Source organism: Pristiophorus japonicus, unplaced genomic scaffold, assembly GCF_044704955.1.
Source record: "Pristiophorus japonicus isolate sPriJap1 unplaced genomic scaffold, sPriJap1.hap1 HAP1_SCAFFOLD_29, whole genome shotgun sequence".
NCBI lineage: Eukaryota > Metazoa > Chordata > Chondrichthyes > Pristiophoridae > Pristiophorus > Pristiophorus japonicus.
Window position 1 is genome coordinate 5,154,330 of NW_027252668.1, and position 24,648 is coordinate 5,178,977.

General features: G+C 47.7%; 3 protein-coding genes across 5 annotated transcripts in view; 1 reads left to right on the plus strand and 2 right to left on the minus strand.

Moving 5' to 3' along the window:
• Positions 1 to 678: 678 nt before the first annotated feature.
• Positions 679 to 1,065, minus strand: LOC139248144 (histone H4-like). Its single transcript, XM_070871891.1, has one exon. It carries the CDS (start codon positions 1,063 to 1,065, stop codon positions 679 to 681), a length of 387 nt encoding a protein of 128 aa, XP_070727992.1.
• A 134-nt stretch (positions 1,066 to 1,199) lies between these two features.
• Positions 1,200 to 2,635, minus strand: LOC139248145 (histone H1-like). The gene is made up of 3 exons (XM_070871893.1): positions 2,255 to 2,635; positions 1,989 to 2,188; positions 1,200 to 1,293 (listed from the first exon to the last, which is right to left on the minus strand). The coding sequence occupies exons 1-3, from the start codon at positions 2,633 to 2,635 to the stop codon at positions 1,200 to 1,202; spliced, it is 675 nt and encodes a 224-aa protein (XP_070727994.1).
• Positions 2,636 to 6,349: 3,714 nt separating this feature from the next.
• Positions 6,350 to 24,648, plus strand: part of LOC139248309 (histone H2B 1.2-like) — a 28,773-nt gene continuing 10,474 nt past the window's right edge. The window contains exons 1-3 of one of the 3 annotated variants that reach the window (XM_070872092.1): positions 6,357 to 6,398; positions 7,432 to 7,510; positions 7,961 to 8,049. The gene's annotated coding sequence lies outside the window, so the exon portion shown is untranslated. Of the gene's footprint in view, positions 6,399 to 6,487; positions 6,548 to 7,431; positions 7,511 to 7,960; positions 8,050 to 24,648 lie in introns of those variants that run through there. The other 2 variants (XM_070872091.1, XM_070872093.1) reach the window with 2 other exon arrangements.

Consider the following 24,648-nt stretch of genomic DNA (forward strand, 5'->3'; position numbering starts at 1 on the left):
CCTGGGCTGTGATTGGTCATAACCCGACCGCCAATCATGTTTCAACCAATCACCGAGAGCGAAAGGGAAGGGCGGGGATTACTGGGCCATGATTGACTGAAATGAAACTGACAGTTCCTCAATTTCAAACAGCCCGCCAATTTCAGAGTCTCAACGAACAGAGATTAAAGAAACTCTAATTTCCCGCCAGCAATTTAAGAATTCGGCTCTTTACAACCTCGATGGTGTCCCATTATAAATCACCAATCCCATTCTCTTTAACATTCCGGTTTTAATTCTGTCCCATTCCCTGATGGGTCTGTAGCGGGCGGGAATAATTCCCCGGTCACTGCATCCTGTAAACACAAAGTCCGCATCCATCCCGCCAGTGCCGTCCCGTTTCACCGATTCTCACACAAAGCTCACAACATGACAGGATTATCTGTGAGGGGAGACTGTGTATCCCCGCCCGCTGATTGTGACCGGGGCACCCGGAGTTTCCGATGTCATATTAAACTATTGTTCTAAAATATTTAATAATTCCCATCTTCCAAAAGCGACTACACTGCAAAAGTACTTTATTGGCTTTGAGAAGTTCGATGGCCGTGTAAGGCGCTACATAACTCGGCGTGTTACTTTCCATTAAATAAATAACTAAAATAATTTCCCACCCAATTTGTCCACACTACGATCCCCAGGTCACTGCTCTCTCTGTGAGGCGGTGGGTGGCTCTGAAAAGAGCCTTTGTGTTGTGCTGGGTGGAAAGGTGAAGTTGTTCAGCCGCTGAATCCATAGAGTGCGGCCCTGCCGTTTGAGAGCGTACACCACATCCATGGCAGTGACCGTCTTGCGCTTGGCGTGCTTGGTGTAGGTGACGGCGTCCCTGATGACATTCTCCAGGAAAACCTTCAGCACCCCACGGGTCTCCTCGTAGATTAGGCCCGAGATCCGCTTGACACCGCCACGGCGAGCCAGGCGGCGGATGGCGGGTTTGGTGATGCCCTGGATGTTATCACGGAGCACTTTACGGTGCCGCTTGGCTCCGCCTTTGCCCAGTCCTTTGCCTCCTTTACCTCGCCCAGACATGATGATTCTTCACTTAAACTGTCGCTGAATGAGGAACCAACTCCTCCTGGCACCTTTTTTATAGAGCCGGCCCCGACTTGACTGAGAAAGCCCAGAGTGACAGAGGCGGGAAGGGGAGGAGACAGAGTGAGAGGTTAAACAGAGAGCGCGGCAGGGAAGGAGGCAGAATCAAGATTGAGAGACAGAGGAGAGCGCGGCCTCTGATCTTCCAGCTCCACCTCCAGCTTTCTGCAACCGTCAATTTCAAATTGTTTTCTCCACAATACAACCGATACACAGCGCTCCGCACAAACCCTTACAGACTCGGAATTCATATTCAAGGCTTTCAGGGACCAGAAGCTTTTAAATAAGGTCCTGGTACAATTAACAATCAGGAATATTCCCGCCTATATAGTCCGTTCCCTGTCAATCTCAGACCTTATTCCATCTCCTCTCACAGACCGGTTCAGCACTTTACAAACACCTTATTCCAGCTGATTTGGAGAATCTGGAGTTTGGGGTTTGAGTTGTGAGGCGAGATATCGCCGCCAGTCCCATCGTCTCACAGAGACTCTTCCCCCTGAATCTGTGAAATGACAATGACCAGGAACTGAGACTGGAGCCGGACTCAAACCCGTTACAGTGAGGCCCGGGCCGGACATCCCATTCTCTGTGTTTTATTGTAGGCACTGGGGGAAGGGGTGTGTGCAGACACTGGGGGAGGGGTGTGTGCAGACACTGGGGGAGGGGTGGGTGCAGACACTGGGGGAGGGGCGGGTGCAGACAATGCCAACGAGTCACTAGGAATCCCGGGGTCATTTTCAATGATTTCTATCTGGAATCTGAGCTCGGGACAGGGATTATTTGATTCCGGGATCAGCTCTTTTCTGAGAGGCGTGGGTGGCTCTGAAAAGAGCCTTTGGGTTGAAATATTTAGAAGTTGCCTTTTTTGGGGGGGCACTGCTTTCTTGGCCTTTGCTGATTTGGACGTGGCCTTGACCCTCGGGTTCTCCACCTTTTTGGCCGCCTTAACTTTCTTGAGGCTCTTGGGCTTCTTCGCCGCCGCCTTCTTCCCAGCCGGCCCTTTCGCTGTCTTTTTTGCCGTTAGCGCCTTCTTGGTGCTCGTTTTCTTGGCTACTGCTTTCTTTGCTGGAGATTTCTTGGCTGTTGCTTTCTTTACTGGAGATTTCTTGGCTGCTGCTTTCTTTACTGGAGATTTCTTGGCTTCTGGCTTCTTCACCTTCTTTCCCACTTTCCCCTGGGGATCTGTATTAGCGATTTTGAAGGAGCCCGAGGCGCCCGTGCCCTTGATCTGCTTCAGGGAACCATTCATCACATTCTTCTTGATACTGGACCTGATCTGGAAGCCGCGCTTTTTCACATCGACGCCTTTGGCCGCCAGAGCCTTCTTTATCGCGGCCAGGGACATTCCCCTGCGATCCTTGCCATCGGCCACAACCTTGAGGATCTGGTCGCCCAACCTGGTACCGGCTGGCCCGGAGCGGGGAGCCGCCTTCTTCTTCTTGCTGGGAGCCTTGGTTTGAGCGACGGCGGCAGGAGGAGCCGTTTCGGCGGCTGCAGTATCAGCCATGTCCGCGACTCTGGAAAATCTCTCTGACAGTCACAGCTGGGTCAGAAATGAAACGAGGCGGCGACACAGAGCAACTTAAAGGCAGCGAGCGGACGGGGTGGAGACATCCTGCTGTCAGCTCCCGGCCCCTGTGTTTCTCTCTCCTCACTAACTCTCCGATTCCAATTCAACTCGGGCCCTCCACATTCCCAGACTAGCCTCTTTCTGTCCCGAAGACCGGGATGTTTGCTGCCGAGAAAGTTCCATCCGAATTGAAGGCAGCAATTTCGATTTAAACCCGTTTCATTGCTGCACTGGTCGCGCTCTCTCAGCCGATCGCGGATATTTTCTCTGTTTTTTGACTGAAATTTGAAATCAAATCAAACTTTCTGATTCATTCCCACTTCAGGCCTGAGCAGGGCAGCAGGGCGATCCTGTGACAGGGAAATCTTTGAATTTTAAACAAGAGGGACTCTGAAATCCGGCGATGAGAGCGGACACACAAACACAGTGACATTAGTCTAACCCGCCCGCCCCTTTAACACACTCTCGCTCACACAATGTTGAAATCTGCACATTCACAGCACAAACTGTTCCCAGATTTACAGTTCCCAGCACAGGTTTTCCTCTCCGCTCGGCTGTGCTGCAGATTCTCGGGTCAGTTGTAGTTTCCCACTCAGTAAGCCGGCGCTCCTCACAGTGTTCCCAGATTCAGGGGCAGGAGCCAATCACAGCTGTGGCTGGCTTAACCCATATCTGCTTTTAAGTTGTTATTGTTCTAATGCAGAAATATGTTTGACTAACATGAAAATACAAATTATGAGCTCACCGCCCCTGCAGCCTCTCTTTGTCTCTCTCTCCTCAGAAAATGAGGGACATATAACAGTAACTGGTGCCCTATCCATCCCATACTCAACACCCAGAGATGGCTGTCAGAGAGAGCGACAGAGAGACAGACACAGTATCAATCTTAAACTACCGAACTGTGTCTCCATATTACTCTCAATAATATTATCACACATTAATGTACAGCACCAGCGGAAAAGACACAGAGACAGATACAGTATCAGTTTTACACTTTGTATCAGTGTCTCCATAATACGCTCAGTAACAGTGCCACACCTTCACGTATTGCGCCAGAGAGAACAGAGACATTATCAGTCTTGCACTTCCAACAGTGTTTCCACATCACACTAAATAACAGTATCCCGCCTTCACAAAAAGTACAAGAGAGAGGGATAGCAACAGAGAGGCAGAGAGAGGGGAGAGGGCTGAGCGAGAGACAGAAGAGTGCGAGGTAGGGCGGTGAGACACAGAAGGCATGCACAGTATCAGTTCCAGACTGACCTGTGAAGTCCCGTTTTATTCTGAAAGTTCCCATTGGAGAGACAGAAGATGCAGTCTCCTCTCTCACTGATATTGTACCAGAGACAGACACATTATTAATCCCACACTGCGGGACAGTGTCAGAGAGTGAGAGAAACAATGTCCCACATTTATCACTCGCTTGCCTGTTGAACTATCTGCAATCGTGCAGCCCAGGGCCATAAGAACATAACAAATCGGAACAGGAGTAGGCCATTTAGCTCCTCGAGCCTGCTCTGCCATTCAATAAGATCACGGCTGATCTGATCATGGACTCAGCTCCACTTCCCTGCTCCCTCCCCATAACCATTTACTCCCTTATCGATCAAAAATCTGTCTATATCCGCCTTAAATAGTTGTCTAGGGCAGATAATTCCAGAGATCTACAACCCTCTGAGAGAAGAAATTCCTCTTCATCCCAATTTTAAATGGGCGGCCCCTTATTTTAAGACTATGTAACCTAGTTTTAGTTGCCCCATGTGAAAATATCCTCTCTGCATCCACCTTGTCAAGCCCCCTTATTATTTTATAAGTTTCAATAAGATCACCTCTCATTCTTCTGATCTCCAATGTGTACAGATCCAACCTACTCAAACCTATCCTCATAACTCAACCCCCTCATCTCCGGAATCAACCGAGTGAACCTTCTCTGAACAGCCTCCAATGTAAGTATATCCTTCCTTAAATACGTAGACCAAAACTGTACACGGTACTCCAGGTGTGGCATTACCAATACCCTGTACAGCAGGACTTCTCTGCTTTTAGACTCTATCCTTCTTGCAATAAAGGCCAACATTCTATTTGACTTCCTGATTACTTGCTGTACCTACATGCAAACTTTTTGTGTTTCATGTACAAGGACCCCCAGGGCTCTCAGTACTGCTGCACGTTGCAATTTTTCTCCATTTAAATTATAATTTTCTTTTCTATTATTTCTGCCAAAATGGATAACCTCTCATTTTCCCACATTATACTCCATCTGGAAGTGGACCTGAGTCTATGAGCGGATCAGCCATGATTGTATTAAATGGTGGAGCAGGCTCGATGGGCCATATGGCCTGCTCCTGCTCCTATTTCTTATGTTCTTATGTTCTTATCTGCCAAATGTTTGCACACTCACTTAGCCTGTCGCGATCCCTTTGCATATCTACTGTGTCCTCATCACAATTTTCTTTCCCACCCATCTTTGTATCATCAGCAAACTTGGCTAAATTAAACTCGGCCCGTTCATCCAAGTCATTAATATTGATTGTAAATAGTTGAGGACCCAGCACCGATCCCTGTGGCACCCAACTCATCACTGTTTGCCAACCATAAAATGACCCATTTATCCTGACTCTCTGTTTTCTGTTAGTTAGCCAATTCTCTATCCATGCTAATATATTGCTCCCAATCCCATGAGCTTTTATCTTGTGCAGTAACCACTTATGTGGCACCTTATCGAATGCCTGCTGGAAATCCAAATACACCACGTCCACAGGCTGCCCCTTATCTACCATGCTTGTTCCATCCTCAATGACCTCCAGCAGATTTATCAAACATGATTTCCCTTTCATAAAACCATGCTGACTCTGTTTGATTCAATCATGCTTTTCCAAATGTCCTGCTACTGCTTCCTTAATAATGGAATCCAGCATTTTCACAACAACAGATGTTCGGCTAACTGGTTTATAGTTTCCTGCTTTTTGTTTGCGACCTTTTTTGAACATTTGCAATTTTCCAATCTGCTAGGACCTTCCCACAATCCAGGGAATTTTGGTCGATAACAAACAATGCATCCACTATCTCTACAGCCACATTTCTTAAGACCACAGGTTGTAAGCCATCAGGTCCAGGGGACCTGTCCGCCTTTAGTCCCATTATTTTACCGAGTACTACTTCATTAGTGACAGTGATTGTAATAAGTTCCTCCCTACCTATAACCTCTTGATTGTACACTTCGATATTACTCCCAGTGAGAGTGTTTAAACTAATCTCGGACTGTTTCTGTCAGATATTAACTCCTGCACGGTCCCAGCAAACACTCCCACTCCCTCGTCCCTCCGATGTTTCTGCAGGATTGCTTTGTGAAGACGGGCTCATGGAGAGAGAAACACCCTGCACGGAATGATCCCAAATTGAGCATCTCCAAGGGACAAGGCTCCCAGCTTTAATCATTCTCTGTCCTTTCCCCCCAGGCCCAGTTCCTTTGTCAGATTCTGATAAAAGTAAATTGGGAAAGGTGCACTTTGATTTTTACAGGCTGAATTAATGCAGAACTGCGCATGCGCGGCTCAGCCCCGCCCCCTGTGTCGATTCCCAGTGAGCAGAAGAGCGCATGCGCCATCCCCTCCCCCAGTCCTGCCTGTGATCGCCATTCACTCAGTGAGCGGAAGAAGATGGTTTCAAACAGCCGGGAATGGAGAGCCCGCGGCCCGGGGTAAGGCAGCGAGCAGCAGCCTCCTTACAGCAGCGCAGCGCTTTGGGAGCGTGTCCGCAGATGGGCTCAGAGACCGGCACTGAGTCCGGGGGGAGTTCAGGGGCTGTGTGGAAGAGGCGGAGTGGAGCAAGAACCAGTGTCAGTGCGTGGTGAGAGTCGGGGGAGGGAGAGGTCATTCTCGGGCTGTGTGTGAACAGTGTGTGTCCAGGGGGAAGGGAGACAGAATGGGCAGAATCTGCTGTTTACAATCATTGCTGCTTTCTCTCTCCTAACCAGGAGTGAACGTTCCTGGTTTAATTCCGTCGGGGGCTGTTTGTTTGTCAGAGGCAGAGTGGAGCAGGAACTAGTTCCGGAACATGGAGTGAGTGGGGGAAGGGAGAGGCCATTCTCGGGCTGTGTGTGGACAGTCTCTTACTTTCTACTTGAGGATAAAATGGTCATCTGATGACTCTGGTTGTAAGCAGTACTTACAGTAGCATCTCATGGTTCTCCGCAGGCCGTTGCACATGAACCAATGAACGTTACTTGGTAGAGTTTGCTTAATGCTCCTGCATAAGGATGACACTCGTTAATCCCCCGCTCCTGATCTTTGGGCCCCCTGTGTGGAGGGGAGCGGGCAGATCCGAAGGCCTCCTCGTGGGACTGCTCCTGGGCATAGCCAAGGTAGGCATTAACCGGTCCAGGCCACGGGCGGTCGAGGGGGTGTTCAGCCCGACTGCCTTTCTCTCTTCCACGGTTATGTTCATGCCAGGGTGTCCCTGGAGATGGAGCATGCGGTGTTCACCGGTACGCTCGTGGCCTTCCGTGAGAGATGGGTGCCAGAGGGACTGGAGTGCATCATCATCCCCGGGAACCAAATTTTAATTTGATCCATTTCATGCCAAAGTTAAATTTGTCTGTTTTAATGCCCTTTTAATAAGGGGGCACTTGATTTATTGTTTTACTAAAATAGTTGTGTATACAGTGTGGGGTAACAGTGAAAGTAAATCACCTCGCTCTTTCAAATCATTGCTGCTTTCTTTCCCCAAATCAGGAGTGAATGTCCTGATTCAGTCCCAATCTCACCGTGTCAGTGAACAGTGGAAACACACCATGACGGTTGCAGACACCAGGTGAGGAGTGTGGGAGAAGACATTTCAAGCATCGGTTATTTTGTTTTGGTGCATTGAGTTGTCCAGAACCGTGTTGCTGGTGATCGAGAGCCTGTCGCTCCCTCAGATACATCAGGATCTGGGCCCTGTGACATTCTGTTAACTACACAGGCCCTCAACTCAGTTTCAAAAGTCTGAAAACAATTGTTGTACAGCCCAGGTACTATAGTTATATTCCAGGAAGAGATTCAGAATTTTACAAGTAGTCCCATTGGAGTGGGAGATATAAACCTGAACTGTTCCAATCGGGTGGTACCATTCATGGACCAGTGCTGTTTGTATTGTGGTTTCCCCTCTCCAGATACTTTACTTTATTATAAACAAACATGTTAATTATAACTTTACTTTTTATAGTCTCCCACTCACCTGTCCATATCATAACTAATATTGTTCTCGTATTATTATTCTCAGAGAGAAGTACTTCACTGAGCCTAAATAAATGTGATCTTTCCTCCACCCGGAACACAAGGAACAGTGCTGTCAGCTCCTTCTCACTCACAGTAAGTATATTATCACTTACAGAGCGCAGAGACACAAAACTGGTCTCAATCCTATTGTCATAGGCAGCAGAAGCTGTCAGTCCCACAGTGATCCGAATTTCCAGAGTTACATTACGAATCCCACAATCACTTGGAGCAGTACAATAAGATGTTGTTTCAAAGTCCAAACATATCGCACTGAGAGACAGATCCATTTTCACTCACTTACTCACAAACACAGGAACAGATAGACACTGACACAGTGTTAATCCACACTGCTGGCATACACGGACTGTCAACCAGTGCAGGCAGCTCCTTCTCACACACAGTAAGTACATTATCACTCACAGAGCGCAGAGACACAGAACTGGCCTCAATCCTATTATCACAGGCAGCAGAAGCAGTCAGTCCCACAGTAATCCACAGTACAAGAGTTACATTGTGAATCTTACAAGGAGCAGTAGAATCAGACGCTGTTTCACCATTGAAACAGATCAAACTGACATGTAGATTAAACACCCGCACTCACTTGCCAAAAACTGGCAGGTAGAGAATAAAACATACAATCACATACTTTAATATATAAGTTAGAAAGTAAAAACCATACTCTCATATCAGAAGCTGACGGGTACAGAGCAAAAGCAATAATCACGTATCAGGAAAGGAGAGATTCAGTATTAAGCCATCTCGAATATACCAGAAAATGACAGGTGCAGAATAAAACCCACACTCCCGTACCATAGACTGACAGATACAATCTACAACCCACACCCACATAGATGAAAGTGACACGCACAGAGTAAACTCCACACGCCCAGAGAGTGACAGGTAGAGTGTAAATCCCAGAGTCACATGTCAGAAAACAGAGGTAAAAAGTAAAACTGATACTTGCATTGCAGAATCTGACAGTTTCTGAGCTAAAGACATATTGCCATCTCATAAACTGGCAGATGCAGAGTGAAACCCACACACACCTATCAGAAAGGTAAAACCTTTACTCACATATCAGACAAATTCAGGTAAAACATAAAACAGATATTCACGTTCACATACCAGAGACGGGCAGATACAGAGTAAATCCCCGCTCATATAGCAGGAACTGACAGGTACAGTCTAAAACATACACCCAAATTGCAGGAGCTAATAGATGCTGATTAAACCCAGACTAACACACCAGAAACTGAGAGGCACAGATTAAACCCCCACACACATACCTAAATCTGACAGTTACAGAAATATACACAGACTCGCATATGAGAGACACATACAGTATAAAGCCCATATTCATGTATCATACATAAAAGCTGACAGTTACAAGTTAAACTACCACTCATAAGCCAGAAACTGACAGGTACAGATTAAACCAACACTCACATATCAGAAACTGACAGGTTGAGAATAAAATCCACTCTCACATACCAGAAACTGACCAGTACAGATTAAAACAATACTCATATACCAGAAACTGACAGGAACAGATTAAAACACACACTCAGATATGAGAAACTGACAGGCACAGAATAAACCCCACTCTCACATACCAGAAACGCCTGGCTCACTTTAATTGCCTTCTGCAGTGTGACTGTAGTGTCCACAGAGAGGAGGCACTCATGGCTGATTCCATTAACAAAGATGTCCCTCAGTGCTTCGGTGAGAGGGTCGCCCAAATCACATGGTGCAGCCATTCGTCTCAGGTCTGCAGCATATTTTGCAATTTCTTGGCCTTCGGGCCACCAGTGGGTGTACAACAAATGTATGGCTGTGAGGATGCTCTCTTTAGGTTTGAGCTGTTCCTGTATTATTGTTACAAGCTCTGCATACATTTTGATTGTCATCTTCACTGGGGCTAGCAGGTCCCTGACGAGGCCATGGAATGTGGGCCCACAACTGCTGAGCAGGATAGCTCTGCGCTTATCAGCCAGCGAGATCGGGTCGTCTCCTGCCAGGTCATTTGCAATGAAAACGTGTTCGAGCCTTTCCACAAAGGCATCCCAATCTTCCCCCTCAGTGAATTGTTGAAAGTTGCTAAGATTAGCCATTTTGTGCATGGAAATGCATAATCTCCTCGCGAGATGTTATGTGTGTAAGCACTCTAGTAAGGTAACACAAGGTAAGGTATTGTACTTGAACTGTTGTGACCTTTGTTCATTTATTGTAGCTCCTGAGTAAGAATACAGTGAGGTGCGTTCCCTTTTATACTTGGTTACCTGCAGTGTGCAGGTGAGCCTTAGGTCTCCACCAGTAGCACCCTCTGGTGGTACAGGTATAGTGTATACAGTGTGAAGATACATTCAGTGGTCTAATCTTACAGTACATACTTTATACATACACAACAGTTTTGGTCTCCGCATCTAAGGAAGGGTATACTTCCATTGGAGGCTGTTCAGAGTTCTCTCGGTTGATTCCGGAGATCAAGGGGTTGACTTATGAAGATAGGTTGAGTAGTTTGGGCCTTTTCTCATTGGAGTTCAGAAGAATGAGAGGTGATCTTATTGAAACATGTAAGATAATGAGGGGGCTCGACAAGGTGGATGCAGAGACGATATTTCCACTCATAGGGGAAAATAAAACTAGAGGACATAGTCACACAATAAGGGGCCGCCCATTTAAAACTGAGATGAGGAATTTCTTCTCTCTGAGGGTTGTAAATCTGTGGAATTCGCTGCCCCAGAGAGCTGTGGAAGCTGGGACACTGAATATGTTTAAGGCGGAGATGGACAGATTTTTGAGCGATAAGGGAATAAAGGGTTATGGGGAGCGGGCAGGGAAGTGGAGCTGAGTCCATGATCAGATCAGCCGTGATCTTATTGAATGGCGGAGCAGGCTCGAGGGGCTGTATGGCCTACTCCTGCTCCTATTTCTTATGTTCTTATATAAAAGTAACTACCAAAATTACCAACAGGTAGGTGGGCCCATTACCAAACTTTACATAAACGGCAATTACTGAATTACCAACAATAGTGGGGTGTATCATTAATCTTTATATACAAAGTAATTGCTGTCATTACCAACAGGGAGAAGGGCACATCACCAATATTTATATCAACAGAGACACAAATATAGACACACGTGTACACACAGACACACATATATAACAGACATATATCACACACACAGGTAGAGACATCCCCCAAACACACACACAGCCCGTACACAGACATATATCACACACACAGGTAAACGCACCAACCGCCATCCTGTGGGCTCGCGGCCATCCCCGCCCCTGGTGCCAGCTTACGTGACGTAACTTGGCAACCAGTCTGTGTGACAACGTCACACAGCTGGCGTTGCTGGGTTACGGACGTCACTTGCGGTCAGACCGGTAAAATGCGGCGCGGATTCAAATCGGGAGCCACGTGACTGGGAGCGGCCCCGCCTCCGACTGTGGGAGTGGGCGGGGCGCTTGTCCAGCTGTGCCGGGCCACGATTGGGGCGGTGAGCTGTCCATCAGCTGCTTGCACCCAATAGCAGCGATGGATCACGATTGACTCGCTGAGCGCGCTCTGCGCATGTCCCGGATGTTGACGGTTGGTGAAGGAAAAATCAAAATGGTGGAAAGCAAGCGAAGGGAGAGGGAGCCGGGGGCTGAGGGTGAGTGTCCCGGGCGGAGAGGGAGCCGGGGGCTGAGGGTGAGTGTCCCGGGCGGAGAGGGAGCCGGGGGCTGAGGGTGAGTGTCCCGGGCGGAGAGGGAGCCGGGGGCTGAGGGTGAGTGTCCCGGGGGGGGGAGAGGGAGCCGGGGGCTGAGGGTGAGTGTCCCGGGCGGAGAGGGAGCCGGGGGCTGAGGGTGAGTGTCCCGGGGGGGGGAGAGGGAGCCGGGGGCTGAGGGTGAGTGTCCCGGGGGGGGGGGGGGAGAGGGAGCCGGGGGCTGAGAGTGAGTGTCCCGGGGGGAGAGGGAGCCGGGGGCTGAGGGTGAGTGTCCCGGGGGCTGAGGGTGAATGTCCCGGGGGGAGAGGGAGCCGGAGGCTGAGGGTGAGTGTCCCGGGGGGAGAGGGAGCCGGAGGCTGAGGGTGAGTGTCCCAGGGGGAGAGGGAGCCGGGGGCTGAGGGTGAGTGTCCCGGGGGCTGAGGGTGAATGTCCCGGGGGGAGAGAGAGCCGGGGGCTGAGGGTGAGTGTCCCGGGGGGAGAGAGAGCCGGGGGCTGAGGGTGAGTGTCCCGGGGGGGGGGAGAGGGAGCCGGGGGCTGAGGGTGAGTGTCCCGGGGGGGGAGAGGGAGCCGGGGGCTGAGAGTGAGTGTCCCTGGGGGAGAGGGAGCCGGAGGCTGAGGGTGAGTGTCCCGGGGGGGGGAGAGGGAGCCGGGGGCTGAGGGTGAGTGTCCCGGGGGGGGAGAGGGAGCCGGGGGCTGAGAGTGAGTGTCCCTGGGGGAGAGGGAGCCGGGGGCTGAGGGTGAGTGTCCCGGGGGGAGAGGGAGCCGGGGGCTGAGGGTGAGTGTCCCGGGGGCTGAGGGCGTGTCCTGGGGCGGGGTGAAGAGGGAGCCGACACTTGCTCTAGTGCTAGAGACTGGCGGGTACAGAATATAACCAACACTCACATACCAATTACTGACAGTTACAGCTTTAATCCACACTCACAAACCAGATACTGACAGGTACATATTGAGCACCACACTTATCTACCAGAAACTGAGAGATGCAGAATAAAACCCACACTCTTACATCAGAAACTGACAGGTACTGAGTCTTAAGAGAAGTAGCGACAGGGATAGTGGAATGCATTGGTTGTTATTTACCAAAATTCCCTGGATTCTGGGGAGGTCCCAGCAGATTGGAAAACTGCAAATTTAACGTCCCTATTTAAAAGAAGGAGGCAGACAAAAAGCAGGAAACTATAGACCAGTTAGCCCAACATCTGTGGTTGGGAAAATGTTGGAGTCCATTATTAAAGAAGCAGTAGCAGGACATTTGGAAACGCATAATTCAGTCAGACAGAGTCAGCATGGATTTATGAAGGGGAATTCATGTTTGAAAAATTTGCTGGCATTCTTTGAGGATGTAACGAACAGGGTGGTAAAGGGGAACCAGTGGATGTGGTGTATTTGGACTTCCAGAAGGCATTTGACAAGGTGCCGCATAAAAGATTACCGCATAAGATAAAAGTTCACGGGGTTGAGGATAATATATTAGCATGGATGGAGGATTGGCTAACTAGAGAGTTGGGATAAATGGTTCATTCTTGGGTTGGCAACCAGTAACTAGTGGGGTGCCACAGGGATCAGTGCTGGGACCCCACTATTTACACTCTATATTAACGACTTGGAAGAAGAGACCGAGTAGAACATCGTCAATTTTGCTGACGATACAAAGTTGGGAGGAAAAGATGTGTGTGATAAGTACACAAAAAACCTGCAAAAGGACATAGACAGGCTAAGTGAGTGGGCAAAAATTTGACAGATGGAGTATAATGTTGGTAAGTGTGAGGTTATGCACTTTAGCAGAAAAAAATTGAAGAACAAGTTCTTATTTAAATGGAGAAAAATTGAATAGTGCTGCAGTACTGGGGGTCCTGGTGCATGAAATCAAAAGGTTAGTATGCAGGTACAGCAAGTGATCAGGAAGGCCAATGGAATTTTGGCCTTTATTGCAAAGGGGATGGAGTATAAAAGCAGGGAAGTCTTGCTGCAGTTATATTGGTGAAGCCACAACTGGAATACTGCGTACAGTTTTGGTTTCCATATTTAAGAAAGGATATACTAGTTTTGGAGGCAGTTCAGAGAAGGTTCACTGGGTTGATTCTGGAGATGAGGGGGTTGACTGATGAGGGAACGTTGGCCTCTACTCCTTGGAATTGAGAAGAATGAGAGGTGATCTTATCAAAATGTATAAGATTATGAGGGGGCTTGACAAGGTGGATGCAGAGAGGATGTTTCCACTGATAGGGGAGACTAGAACTTGGGGGCATTGAAACAGAAAATAGGTGCAGGAGTCGGTCATTTGGCCATTTGAGTCTGCACCACCATTCTGATGGCTGATTATTCCCTCAGTACCCCTTTTCCTGCTTTCTCTCCATACCCCTTGATCCCTTTAGCCATAAGGGCCATATCTAACTCCCTCTTGAACATATCCAATGAACTGGCATCAACAACTCTCTGTGGCAGGGAATTCCACAGGTTAACAACTCTCTGAGTGAAGAAGTTTCTCCTCATCTCAGTCCTAAATGGCCTACCCCTTATCCTAAGACTGTGTCCCCTGGTTCTGGACTTCCCCAACATCGGGAACAATCTACCCGCATCTAACCTGTCTCGTCCCATCCTGTCAGAATCTTTTATGTTTCTGAGATCCCCCCTCATCCTTCTAAACTCCAATGTATAAAGGCCCAGTTGATCCAGTCTCTCCTCATATGTCAGTCCAGGAATCAGTCTGGTGAACCATTGCTGCACTCCCTCAATAGCAAGAATGTCTTTCCTCAGATTAGGAGACCAAAATTGAACACAATATTCCAGGTGAGACTTCCCCAAGGCCCTGTACAACTACAGTAAGACCTCCCTGCTCCTATAAATCCCCTCGATATGAAGGCCAACATACCTTTTGCCTTCTTTACCACCTGCTGCACCTATATGCCAACTTTCAATGACTGATGAACCATGACGCCCAGGTCTCGTTGCATCTCCCCTTTTCCTAATCTGCCACTATTCAGATAATCTGTCTTTGCGTTTTAGCCCACAAAGTGGATAAGCTCACATTTATCCACATTATACTGCATCTGCCATGCATTTGCCCACTCACCTAACCTGTCTAAGTCACCCTGCAGCCTCTTAGCGTCCCCCTCACAGCTCACACCGCAACCCAATTTAGTGTCATCTGTAAACTTGGAGATATTACAGGCATAAATGTAGAATAAGTGGCAGCTCATTTAAAACTGAGATGAGGAGGAATTTCCTCATATCAGAGGGTCGTAAATTCATTGCTTCAGAGAGCTGTGGAAGCTGGGTCATTGAATAAATTTAAGACAATTTCTTAACCCATAAGGGATTATGGGATGCGGGGAGGGAAGTGAAGCTGAGTCCATGAACGGATCAGGCATGATCGTATTAAATGGCGGAGCAGGCTCGAGGGGCCGTATGGCCAACTCTTTCTCCTATTTCTTATGTAGACAGATACACACTCCCATACCAGAGACAGACTTGCACAGAGATAGATTTCCACTCCCATAGTAGACACTGATGGGCACAGAAATAGATACCTATTCCCATACCAGAGACTGACAGGCAAAGAGATATACATACTCCCATACCATGACAAGCATAGAGATAGGTACATACTGACCAGCACACAGATAGATACATACTCCCATACCAGAGATTGACATCACAGTGACTGATACATACTCCCATTCACGACTCTGACTGGCACAGAGAATAGATTATTACTCTCATAGCAGACTCGACAGCACTGATTGATACAGACTTGCATACCAGAGACTTACCGGCACAGAGATAGATACATACTCCCTACCAGAAACTGATCGGCACATGGATAAATACATAGTCCCATACTGGACACCACCGGACACACAGATAGTTGCATTCTCCCACAGCAGGGACTGACAGCACCGAGATATACACATACTCCGATACCAGAGAATAACGGGCACAGAGATAGATACAAACTCCCATACCCGAGATTGACAGGCACACAGATAGATACATACTCCCATACAAGAGACTGACAGGCACACAGATAGATACATACTCCCATACCAGAGACTGACAGGCACAGTGATAGATACATGCCTGCATACCAGGCACAGATAGATATATAGTCCCACACCAGACACTGACTTGCACAGAGATAGATACATATTCTCATACCAGACACTGACTGGCACAGATACATAGTCCCATACCGGAGACTGAGAGCACACAGATGGATACATACTCCCACACCCGACACTGACTGGCACAGAGATAGATGCATACTCCCAGACCAGAGAATAACAGGCACAGAGATAGAAACATAGAAAATAGGTGGAGGAGTAGGCCATTCGGCCCTTCGAGCCTGCACCGCCATTCAATAAGATCATGGCTGATCATTCCTTCAGTACCCCTTTCCTGCTTTCTCTCCATACCCCTGGATCCCCTTAACCCTAAGAGCCATATCTAACTCCCTCTTGAATATATACAATGAACTGGCATAAACAACTCTCTGCGGCAGGGAATTCCACAGGTCAACAACTCTCTGAGTGAAGAAGTTTCTCCTCATCTCAGTCCTAAATGGCCTACCCCTTATCCTAAGAATATGGCCCCTGGTTCTGGACTTCCCCAACATCGAGAACATTCTTCCCGCATCTAACCTGTCCAGTCCCGTCCGAACCTTATGTGTTTCTATATGAGATCCCCTCTCATCCTTCTAAACGTCAGTGAATAAAGGCCCAGTTGATCCAGTCTCTCCTCATATGACAGCCCAGCCATCCCTGGAATCAGTCTGGTGAACCTTTGCTGCACTCCCTCAGCAGCAAGAACGTCCTTCCTCAGATTAGGAGACCAAAAGTGAACACAATATTCCAAGTGAGGCCTCACTAAGGCCCTGTACAATTGCAATAAGACCTCCCTGCTCCTATATTCAAATTCTCTAGCTATGAAGGCCAACATACCATTTGCCGCCTTTATCGCCTGCTATACCTGCGTGCCCACTTTGTGACCGATGAAGCATGACATCCAGGTCTCGTTGCACCTCCCATTTTTCTAGTCTGCCGCCGTTCAGATAATATTCTGCCTTCGTGTTTTTGCCCCCAAAATGGATAACCTCACATTTATCCACATTATACTGCATCTGCCTTGTATTTGCCCACTCACCTAATCTATCCAAGTCACCCTTCAGCCTCTTAGCGTCCTCCTCACAGCTCACACCGCCACCCAGTTTAGTGTCATCTGCAAACTTGGAGATATTACACTCAATTCCTTCATCCAAATCGTTAATGTATATTGTAAAGAGCTGGGGTCCCAGCACTGAGCCCTGCGGCACCCCACTCGTAACTGCCTGCCATTCTGAAAAGGACCCGTTTATCCCGACGCTCTGCTTCCTGTCTGCCAACCAGTTCTCTATCCACGTCAGTACATTACCCCCAATACCATGTGCTTTGATTTTGTACACCAATCTCTTGTGCGGGACCTTGTGAAAAGCTTTTTGAAATAGGTACTTACTCCCATACCAGAGTGAGAGGCGCAATGATAGACACATACTCCCATACCAGAGAATGACAGGCTCAGAGATAGATACATACTCCCATATCGGACACTGACAGGCACACAGATAGATACATACTCCCATACTAGAGACTGACAGGCATGGAGATAGATGCATACTACCATCATCGTCATAGGTAGTCCCTCGAGTCGAGGATGACTTGCTTCCACACCAAAAAGTTCAAAGGTGTTTCAATGAAGGACATAATATTCTAGGTCCCGAACTAAATCTTAAAAGGTGAAAGATTGCTGTGCGTGGATTTTTTTAATGTTTGGTGACCGTTGCACACCAGCCACCACACGGACATGACAGAGCTAGGTCTTGGTCCAGTGGCAAGATGACTGCAGACCAGCTCTGCTGCAAAGACATATTGCGCACACATATTGCAGTGTGGGCTGGCCCATGCTGCCCCTGGGCCCTCGCCTCTTCTGGGGCGATACTCCCATACCAGAGACTGTCTTGCACACAGATCGATACATACTCGCGTACCAGAAACTGACAGGCACAGTGATAGATACTTACTCCCATACCAGTGAATGGAAGACAGAAAGATAGATACGTACTCCCATACCAGAGATTGACAGGCATAGAGATAGATACATACTGCCATACGTGACACTGACTGGCAAACAGAAAGATACATACGCCCAGACCAGAGAATGAAAGACACAGATAGATACATTCCCCCATACCAGAGACTGACATGCACAGAGATAGATACATACCACCATACCAGACACTGACAGAGATAGATACATACTCCCATACCGGAGACTGATGGGCACACAGATAGATACTTAATCCCATACCAGGCACTGGCAGGGACAGAGAGAGATATATACTGACAGGCGCAGAGATAGATGCACACTCCCAGACCAGAGACTGACTGGCACAGAGATAGATACATACTCCCATACCAGAAAATGACAGGCACACAGATAAATACATATTCCCATACCAGAGAATAGCAGGCACAGAGATAGATACGTACTCCCGTACCAGAGACTGACCGGCATAGAGATAGATAAATACTCCCACACCAGACATTGACAGGCACAGTGAAAGATACATACTCCCATACCAGAGATTGACAGGCATAGAGATAGATACATACACCCATACCGGACACTGACAGCACACAGATAGATACATAGATAAAGATGAAATAGCAGCACATTTGGAAAGTAGTGACAGAATCGGTCCAAGTCAGCATGGATTTATGAAAGGGAAATCAAGCTTGACAAATCGTCTGTAATTTTTTGAGGATGTAACTAGTAGAGTGGACATGGGAGAACCAGTGGATGTGGTGTATTTGGACTTTCAAAAGGTTTTTGACAAGGTCCCACACAAGAGATTGGTGTGCAAAATTAAAGCACATGGTATTGGGGGTAATGTATTGACATGGATAGAGAACTGGTTGGCAGACAGGAAGCAGAGAGTCGAGATAAACGGGTCCTTTTCAGATGACGGGCAGTGACTAGTGGGATGCCGGAGGGCTCAGTGCTGGGACCCCAGCTATTAACATTAATGATTGAGATGAAGGAATTGAGTGTAATATTTCAAGTTTGCAGATGACACTGAACTGGGTGGCGGTGTGAGCTGTGAGGAGGCTGCAGGGTGACTTGGACAGGTTAGGTGAGTGGGCAAATGCATGACGGATGCAGTACAATGTGGATAAATGTGACGTAATCCACTTTGGGGGCAAAAACACGAAGGCAGAATATTATCTGAATGGTGGCAGATTAGGAAAAGGAGAGGTGCAACGAGAGCTGGGTGTCATGGTACATCAGCCATTGAAAGTTGGCATGCAGATACAGCAGGTGGTGAAGAAGGCAAATAGTATGTTGGCCTTCGTAGCTTGGGGTTTTGAGTATAGGAACAGGGAGGTCTTACTACAGTTGTACAGGGCCTTGGTGAGGCCTCACCTGGAATATTGTGTGCAGTTTTGGTGGTCTAATCTGAAGAAGGATGTTCTTGCTATTGAGGGAGTGCAGCGAAGGTTCACCAGACTGATTCCCAGGATGGCTGGACTGATATGAGGAGCCATGACCTTGTTGAATGACGGAGCAGGCTTCAGGGGTTAGATGCCCTACTCCTGTTCCTAATTCTTATGTTCTTATGAGAGACTGGATCGACTGGGCCCGTATTTACTGGAGTTTCGAAGGATGAGAGGGGATCTCATGGAAACATATAAAATTCTGACGGGACTGGACTGGACAGGTTAGATGCAGAAGGAATGCTTCCGATGTTGGGGATGTCCCGTACCAGAGACTGACAGGCACAGAGATAGATGCATACTCCCATACCAGACACTGACAGGCACAGAGCTAGATACATACTCCCATACCAGACACTGACAGGCATAGATAGATACATACTCCCAGACCAGAGACTGGGGAAGTCCAGAACCAGAGGACATAGTCTTAGGATAAGGGGTAGGCCATTTAGGACTGAGATGAGGAGAAACTTCTTCACTCAGAGTTGTTGACCTGTGGAATTCCCTACCGCAGAGAGTTGTTGATGCCAGTTCATTGGATATATTCAAGAGAGAGTTAGATATGGCCCTTACGGCTAAAGGAATCAAGGGGTATGGAGAGAAAGCAGGAAAGGGGTACTGAGGTGAAGGATCAGCCATGATCTTATTGAATGGTGGTGTAGGCTCGACGGGCCGAAAGGCCTACTCCTGCACCTATTTTCTATGTTTCTATAGTCCCATACCAGAGACTGCCAGGCACAGAGATAGATACATACTCCTATACCAGAGACTGACAGGCACAGAGATAGGTACATACTCCCATCATCATCATAGGCAGTCCCTCAAGTCGAGGATGACTTGCTTCCACACCATAAAGTTCACAGGTGTTTGAATGAAGGACCTAATATTCCAGGTCCTGAACTAAATCTTGAAGGGTGGAAGATGCCTGTGCGTGGATTTTTTTATCGTGTGGTGGCCGTTACACACCAGCCACCACACGGACTTGACAGAGCTAGGTCTTGGTCTAGTGGCAAGGATTAACCAAGGCGACTGGAAACCGCCTCTGCTGCAAGGACATCGTGCGCACACATATCGCAGTGTGGGCTGGCCCATGCTGCCTCTGGGCCCTCGCCTCTTCTGGGGCGATACTCCCAAACCAGAGACTGACAGCACACCGATAGATACATACTCCCATACCAGACACTGACAAGCATAGAGATAGATACATACTCCCACATTTGACACTGACAGGCACAGAGACAGATAAGTACTCCCGTACCAGATCGTGTAGGCACAGAGACAGATATGTACTCCCGTACCAGATCGTGTAGGCACAGAGACAGATACGTACTCCCGTACCAGATCGTGTAGGCACAGAGACAGATACGTACTCCCGTACAAGATCGTGTAGGCACAGAGACAGATACGTACTCCCGTACCAGATCGTGTAGGCACAGAGACAGATACGTACTCCCATACCACAGATTGTAGGCACAGAGACAGATACGTACTCCCATACCAGAGACTGACAGCGCAGAGATAGTTACGCAGTCCCATATCAGAGACTGACAGATACAGTGATAGACGCATACTCCCATACCTGAGACTGACGGGCACAGAGTTAGATACAAACTCCCATACCCGACACTGTCAGGCACACAGATTGCTACATAGTCCCATACCAGCAACTGACAGGCACAGAGAAAGTTACTTGCAGTCGGAATCAGGTGAATTTATAATGAGGAACAAAGAAATGGCAGATCAATTGAACAAATACTTCGGTTCTGTCTTCACGAAGGAAGACACAAATAATCTTCCGAATGTACTAGGGGATAGTGGGGCTAGCGAGAAGAAGGAACTGAAGGATATCCTTATTGGGCGGGAAATTGTGTTAGGGAAATTGATGGGATTGAAGGCCAATAAATCCCCGGGACCTGATCGTCTGCATCCCAGAGTACTTAAGGAAGTGGCCTTAGAAATAGTGGGTGCATGGTGATCATTTTCCAACATTCTATTGACTCTGGATCAATTCCTATAGACTGGAGGGTAGCTAATGTAACACCACTTTTTAAAAAAGGAGGGAAAGAGAAAACAGGGAATTATAGACTGGTTATCCTGACGTCGGTGGTGGGGAAAATGTTGGAATCAATCATTAAGGATGAAATAGCAGCGCATTTGGAAAGCTGACAGGATCGGGCCAAGGCGAAGTTTTTACACGTGCCTGTCAATCCCACACTGACACACTGTACCAGAGAGTGACAGATATAGTGTCTTTACTATATTCCCCAGTCAATCCCACACTGACACACTGCACCAGAGAGTGACAGATACAGTGTCTTTACTATACTCCCAGTCAATCCCACACTGACACACTGTACCAGACTGTGACAGATACAGTGTCTTTACAATACTCCGTCAATCCAACACTGACACACTGTACCAGAGAGTGACAGATACAGTGTCTTTACTATAGTCCCAGTCAATCTCACACTGACACACTGTACCAGACAGTGACAGATACAGTATCTATCCTACACTGACCAGTGAATCCCACGTTAGCACACAGAACCTGAGTGACAGAGGCAGTGTCTGTCCCACACGCGATGATTAACCCCAGCACAGTAGACGGCTCTGCAAAGGAACGTTTGGTTGAAATGGATTGCCCAGTAATGTCTATCCCACACTCAGTGATTAACCCCACTGTTCACACTAGAATCGGGTGAGCGCCTCCACCTGCTTTTAATGGTTGTTTGGAGTTTTCAGCCGGGCCAATAAAATACTTTGCAATAGTTTAAGCTGAACATAAACATGGTTCTGAGCAATCTCTGGAATTTAAAATGGGTTCTGCTAAATGATTGTCACTTGTTGCAGCACTCGCTTTCAGCCAGGAGATGGCAGCAACCTCTAACAGTTCGGAGTGTGCAGGTTGTGTCCACACATCTAGACGGGCATTAGTCTGGTACTGCCCGGGGAGCTGGCCAAGCACACCAGCTCCAAGTAAATCTCCACAAATTCCTGACAAAAAAACAGAAAACACCACGATTGACATACAAGAAACGGGCAGATGCAGGTTAAAATCCCAACTCCAGTGATTCACAACCCTCTGAGTGAACAAATTTTTGAATGTGGAATTTTTTGAGGATGTAACTAGTAGAGTGGACAAGGGAGAACCAGTGGATGTGGTGTATTTGGACTTTCAAAAGGCTTTTGACAAGGTCCCGCACAAGAGTTTGGTGTACAAAATCAAAGCGTATGGTATTGGGGGTAATGTACTGACGTGGATAGAGAACTGGTTGGCAGACAGGAAGCAGAGAGTCGGGATAAACGGGTCCTTTTCAGAATGGCAGGCAGTTACTCGTGGGGTGCCGCAGGGCTCAGTGCTGGGACCTCAGCTCTTTACAATATACATTAACAATTTGGATGAAGGAATAGAGTGTAATATCTCCAAGTTTGCGGATGAGACTAAACTGGGTGGTGGTGTGAACTGTGAGGAGGACGCTAAGAGGCTGCAGGGTGACTTGGACAGATTAGATGAGTGGGCAACTACATAGCAGATGCAGTATAATGTGGATAAATGTGAGGTTATCCATTTTGGGGGCAAAAACATGAAGGCACAATATTTGAATGGCGGCAGACTAGAAAAAGGGGAGGTGCAACGAGACCTGGATGTCATGGTTCATCAGTCACTGAAAGTGGGCACGCAGGTACAGCAGGCGGTAAAGAAGGCAAATGGTATGTTGGCCTTCATAGCTAGGGGATTTGAATATAGGAGCAGGGAGGTCTTACTGCAATTGTACAGGGCCTTAGTGAGGCCTCACCTGGAATATTGTGCACGGTTTTGGTCTCCTAGTCTGAGGAAGGATGTTCTTGCTATTGGGGAGTGCAGCGAAGGTTCACCAGACTGATTCCAGGGATGGCTGGGCTGTCATATGAGGAGAGACTGGATCAACTGAGCCTTTATTCACTGGCGTTTAGAAGGATGAGAGGTGATCTCATAGAAACATATAAGATTCTGACGGGGCTGGACAGATTAGGTGCGGGAAAAATGTTCTCGATGTTGGGGAAGTCCAGAACCAGGGGACATAATCTTAGGATAAGGGGTAAGCCATTTAGGAGTGAGATGAGGAGAAACTTCTTCACTCAGAGAGTTGTTGACCTGTGGAATCCCCTGCCGCAGAGAGTTGTTGATGCCAGTTCATTGGATATATTCAAGAGGGAGTTAGATATGGCCCTTACGTTTAAGGGGATCAAGGGCTATAGAGAGAAAGCAGAAAAGGAGTACTGAAGCAATGATCAGCCATGATCTTATTGAATGGCGGTGCAGGCTTGAAGGTCCGAATGGCCTACTCCTGCACCTATTTTCTATATTTCCATACTCCCATAGCAGAGACAAACAGGCACACAGATAGATACTTACTCCCATACCAGACACTGACAGGGCACAGATAGATACATACTCCCATACCCGACACTGACAGGGCACAGATAGAAACATACTCTCATACCTGAGGCTGACACTCACACAGATAGATACATACTCCCACACCAGCGACTGACAGGTACAGAGATAGATACATACTCCCACACCAGCGACTGACAGGTACAGAGATAGATACATACTCCCACACCAGCGACTGACAGGTACAGAGATAGATACATACTCCCATACCCGACACTGACAGGGCACAGATAGAAACATACACTCATACCTGAGGCTGACACGCACACAGATAGATACATACTCCCACACCAGCGACTGACAGGCACAGAGATAGATACATACTCCTATACCAGAAACTGACAGGTACCGAGATAGATACATACTCCCACACCAGCGACTTACAGCGCACAGATAGATACATACTCCCATACGAGAGACTGAGAGGTACAGAGATAGATACATGCTCCCATACCAGACACTGACAGGCACAGAGGTGGATACATACTACATAACAGCTTCTGACAGGTACAGACATATATACGTGCTCCCATACCAGTGACTGACAGGCACAGAGACAGATACATACACCCATACCAGACATTGACAGATTCAAAATAAAAATGACTCTTGCATACAATAACTGCCTGGTAGAATAAAACCAGCGAATGACACATACATTGTAAATTACTAACTCACTTACTTGAAATCACCAGATACAGAATAAAACCCACACTCGCATACCAAAAACTGACAGATACAGAGTAAAGACCAACCTCACTTACCAGTAATTGCCATGTACAGGGTAATAACCTCTCTTCCATACCAGGCACTGACAGACACACCGATAGATACATACTCCCATACCAGAGACTGACAGGCACACCGATAGATACATACTCCCATACCAGAGACTTTCAGGATCACCAATAGATACATACTCCCAGACCAGAGACTGACAGATTCAAAGGAAAACCGTCTCTGAATTAGGTAGAAACTGGCAGTTATAGGATAAGACCCAGACTAATA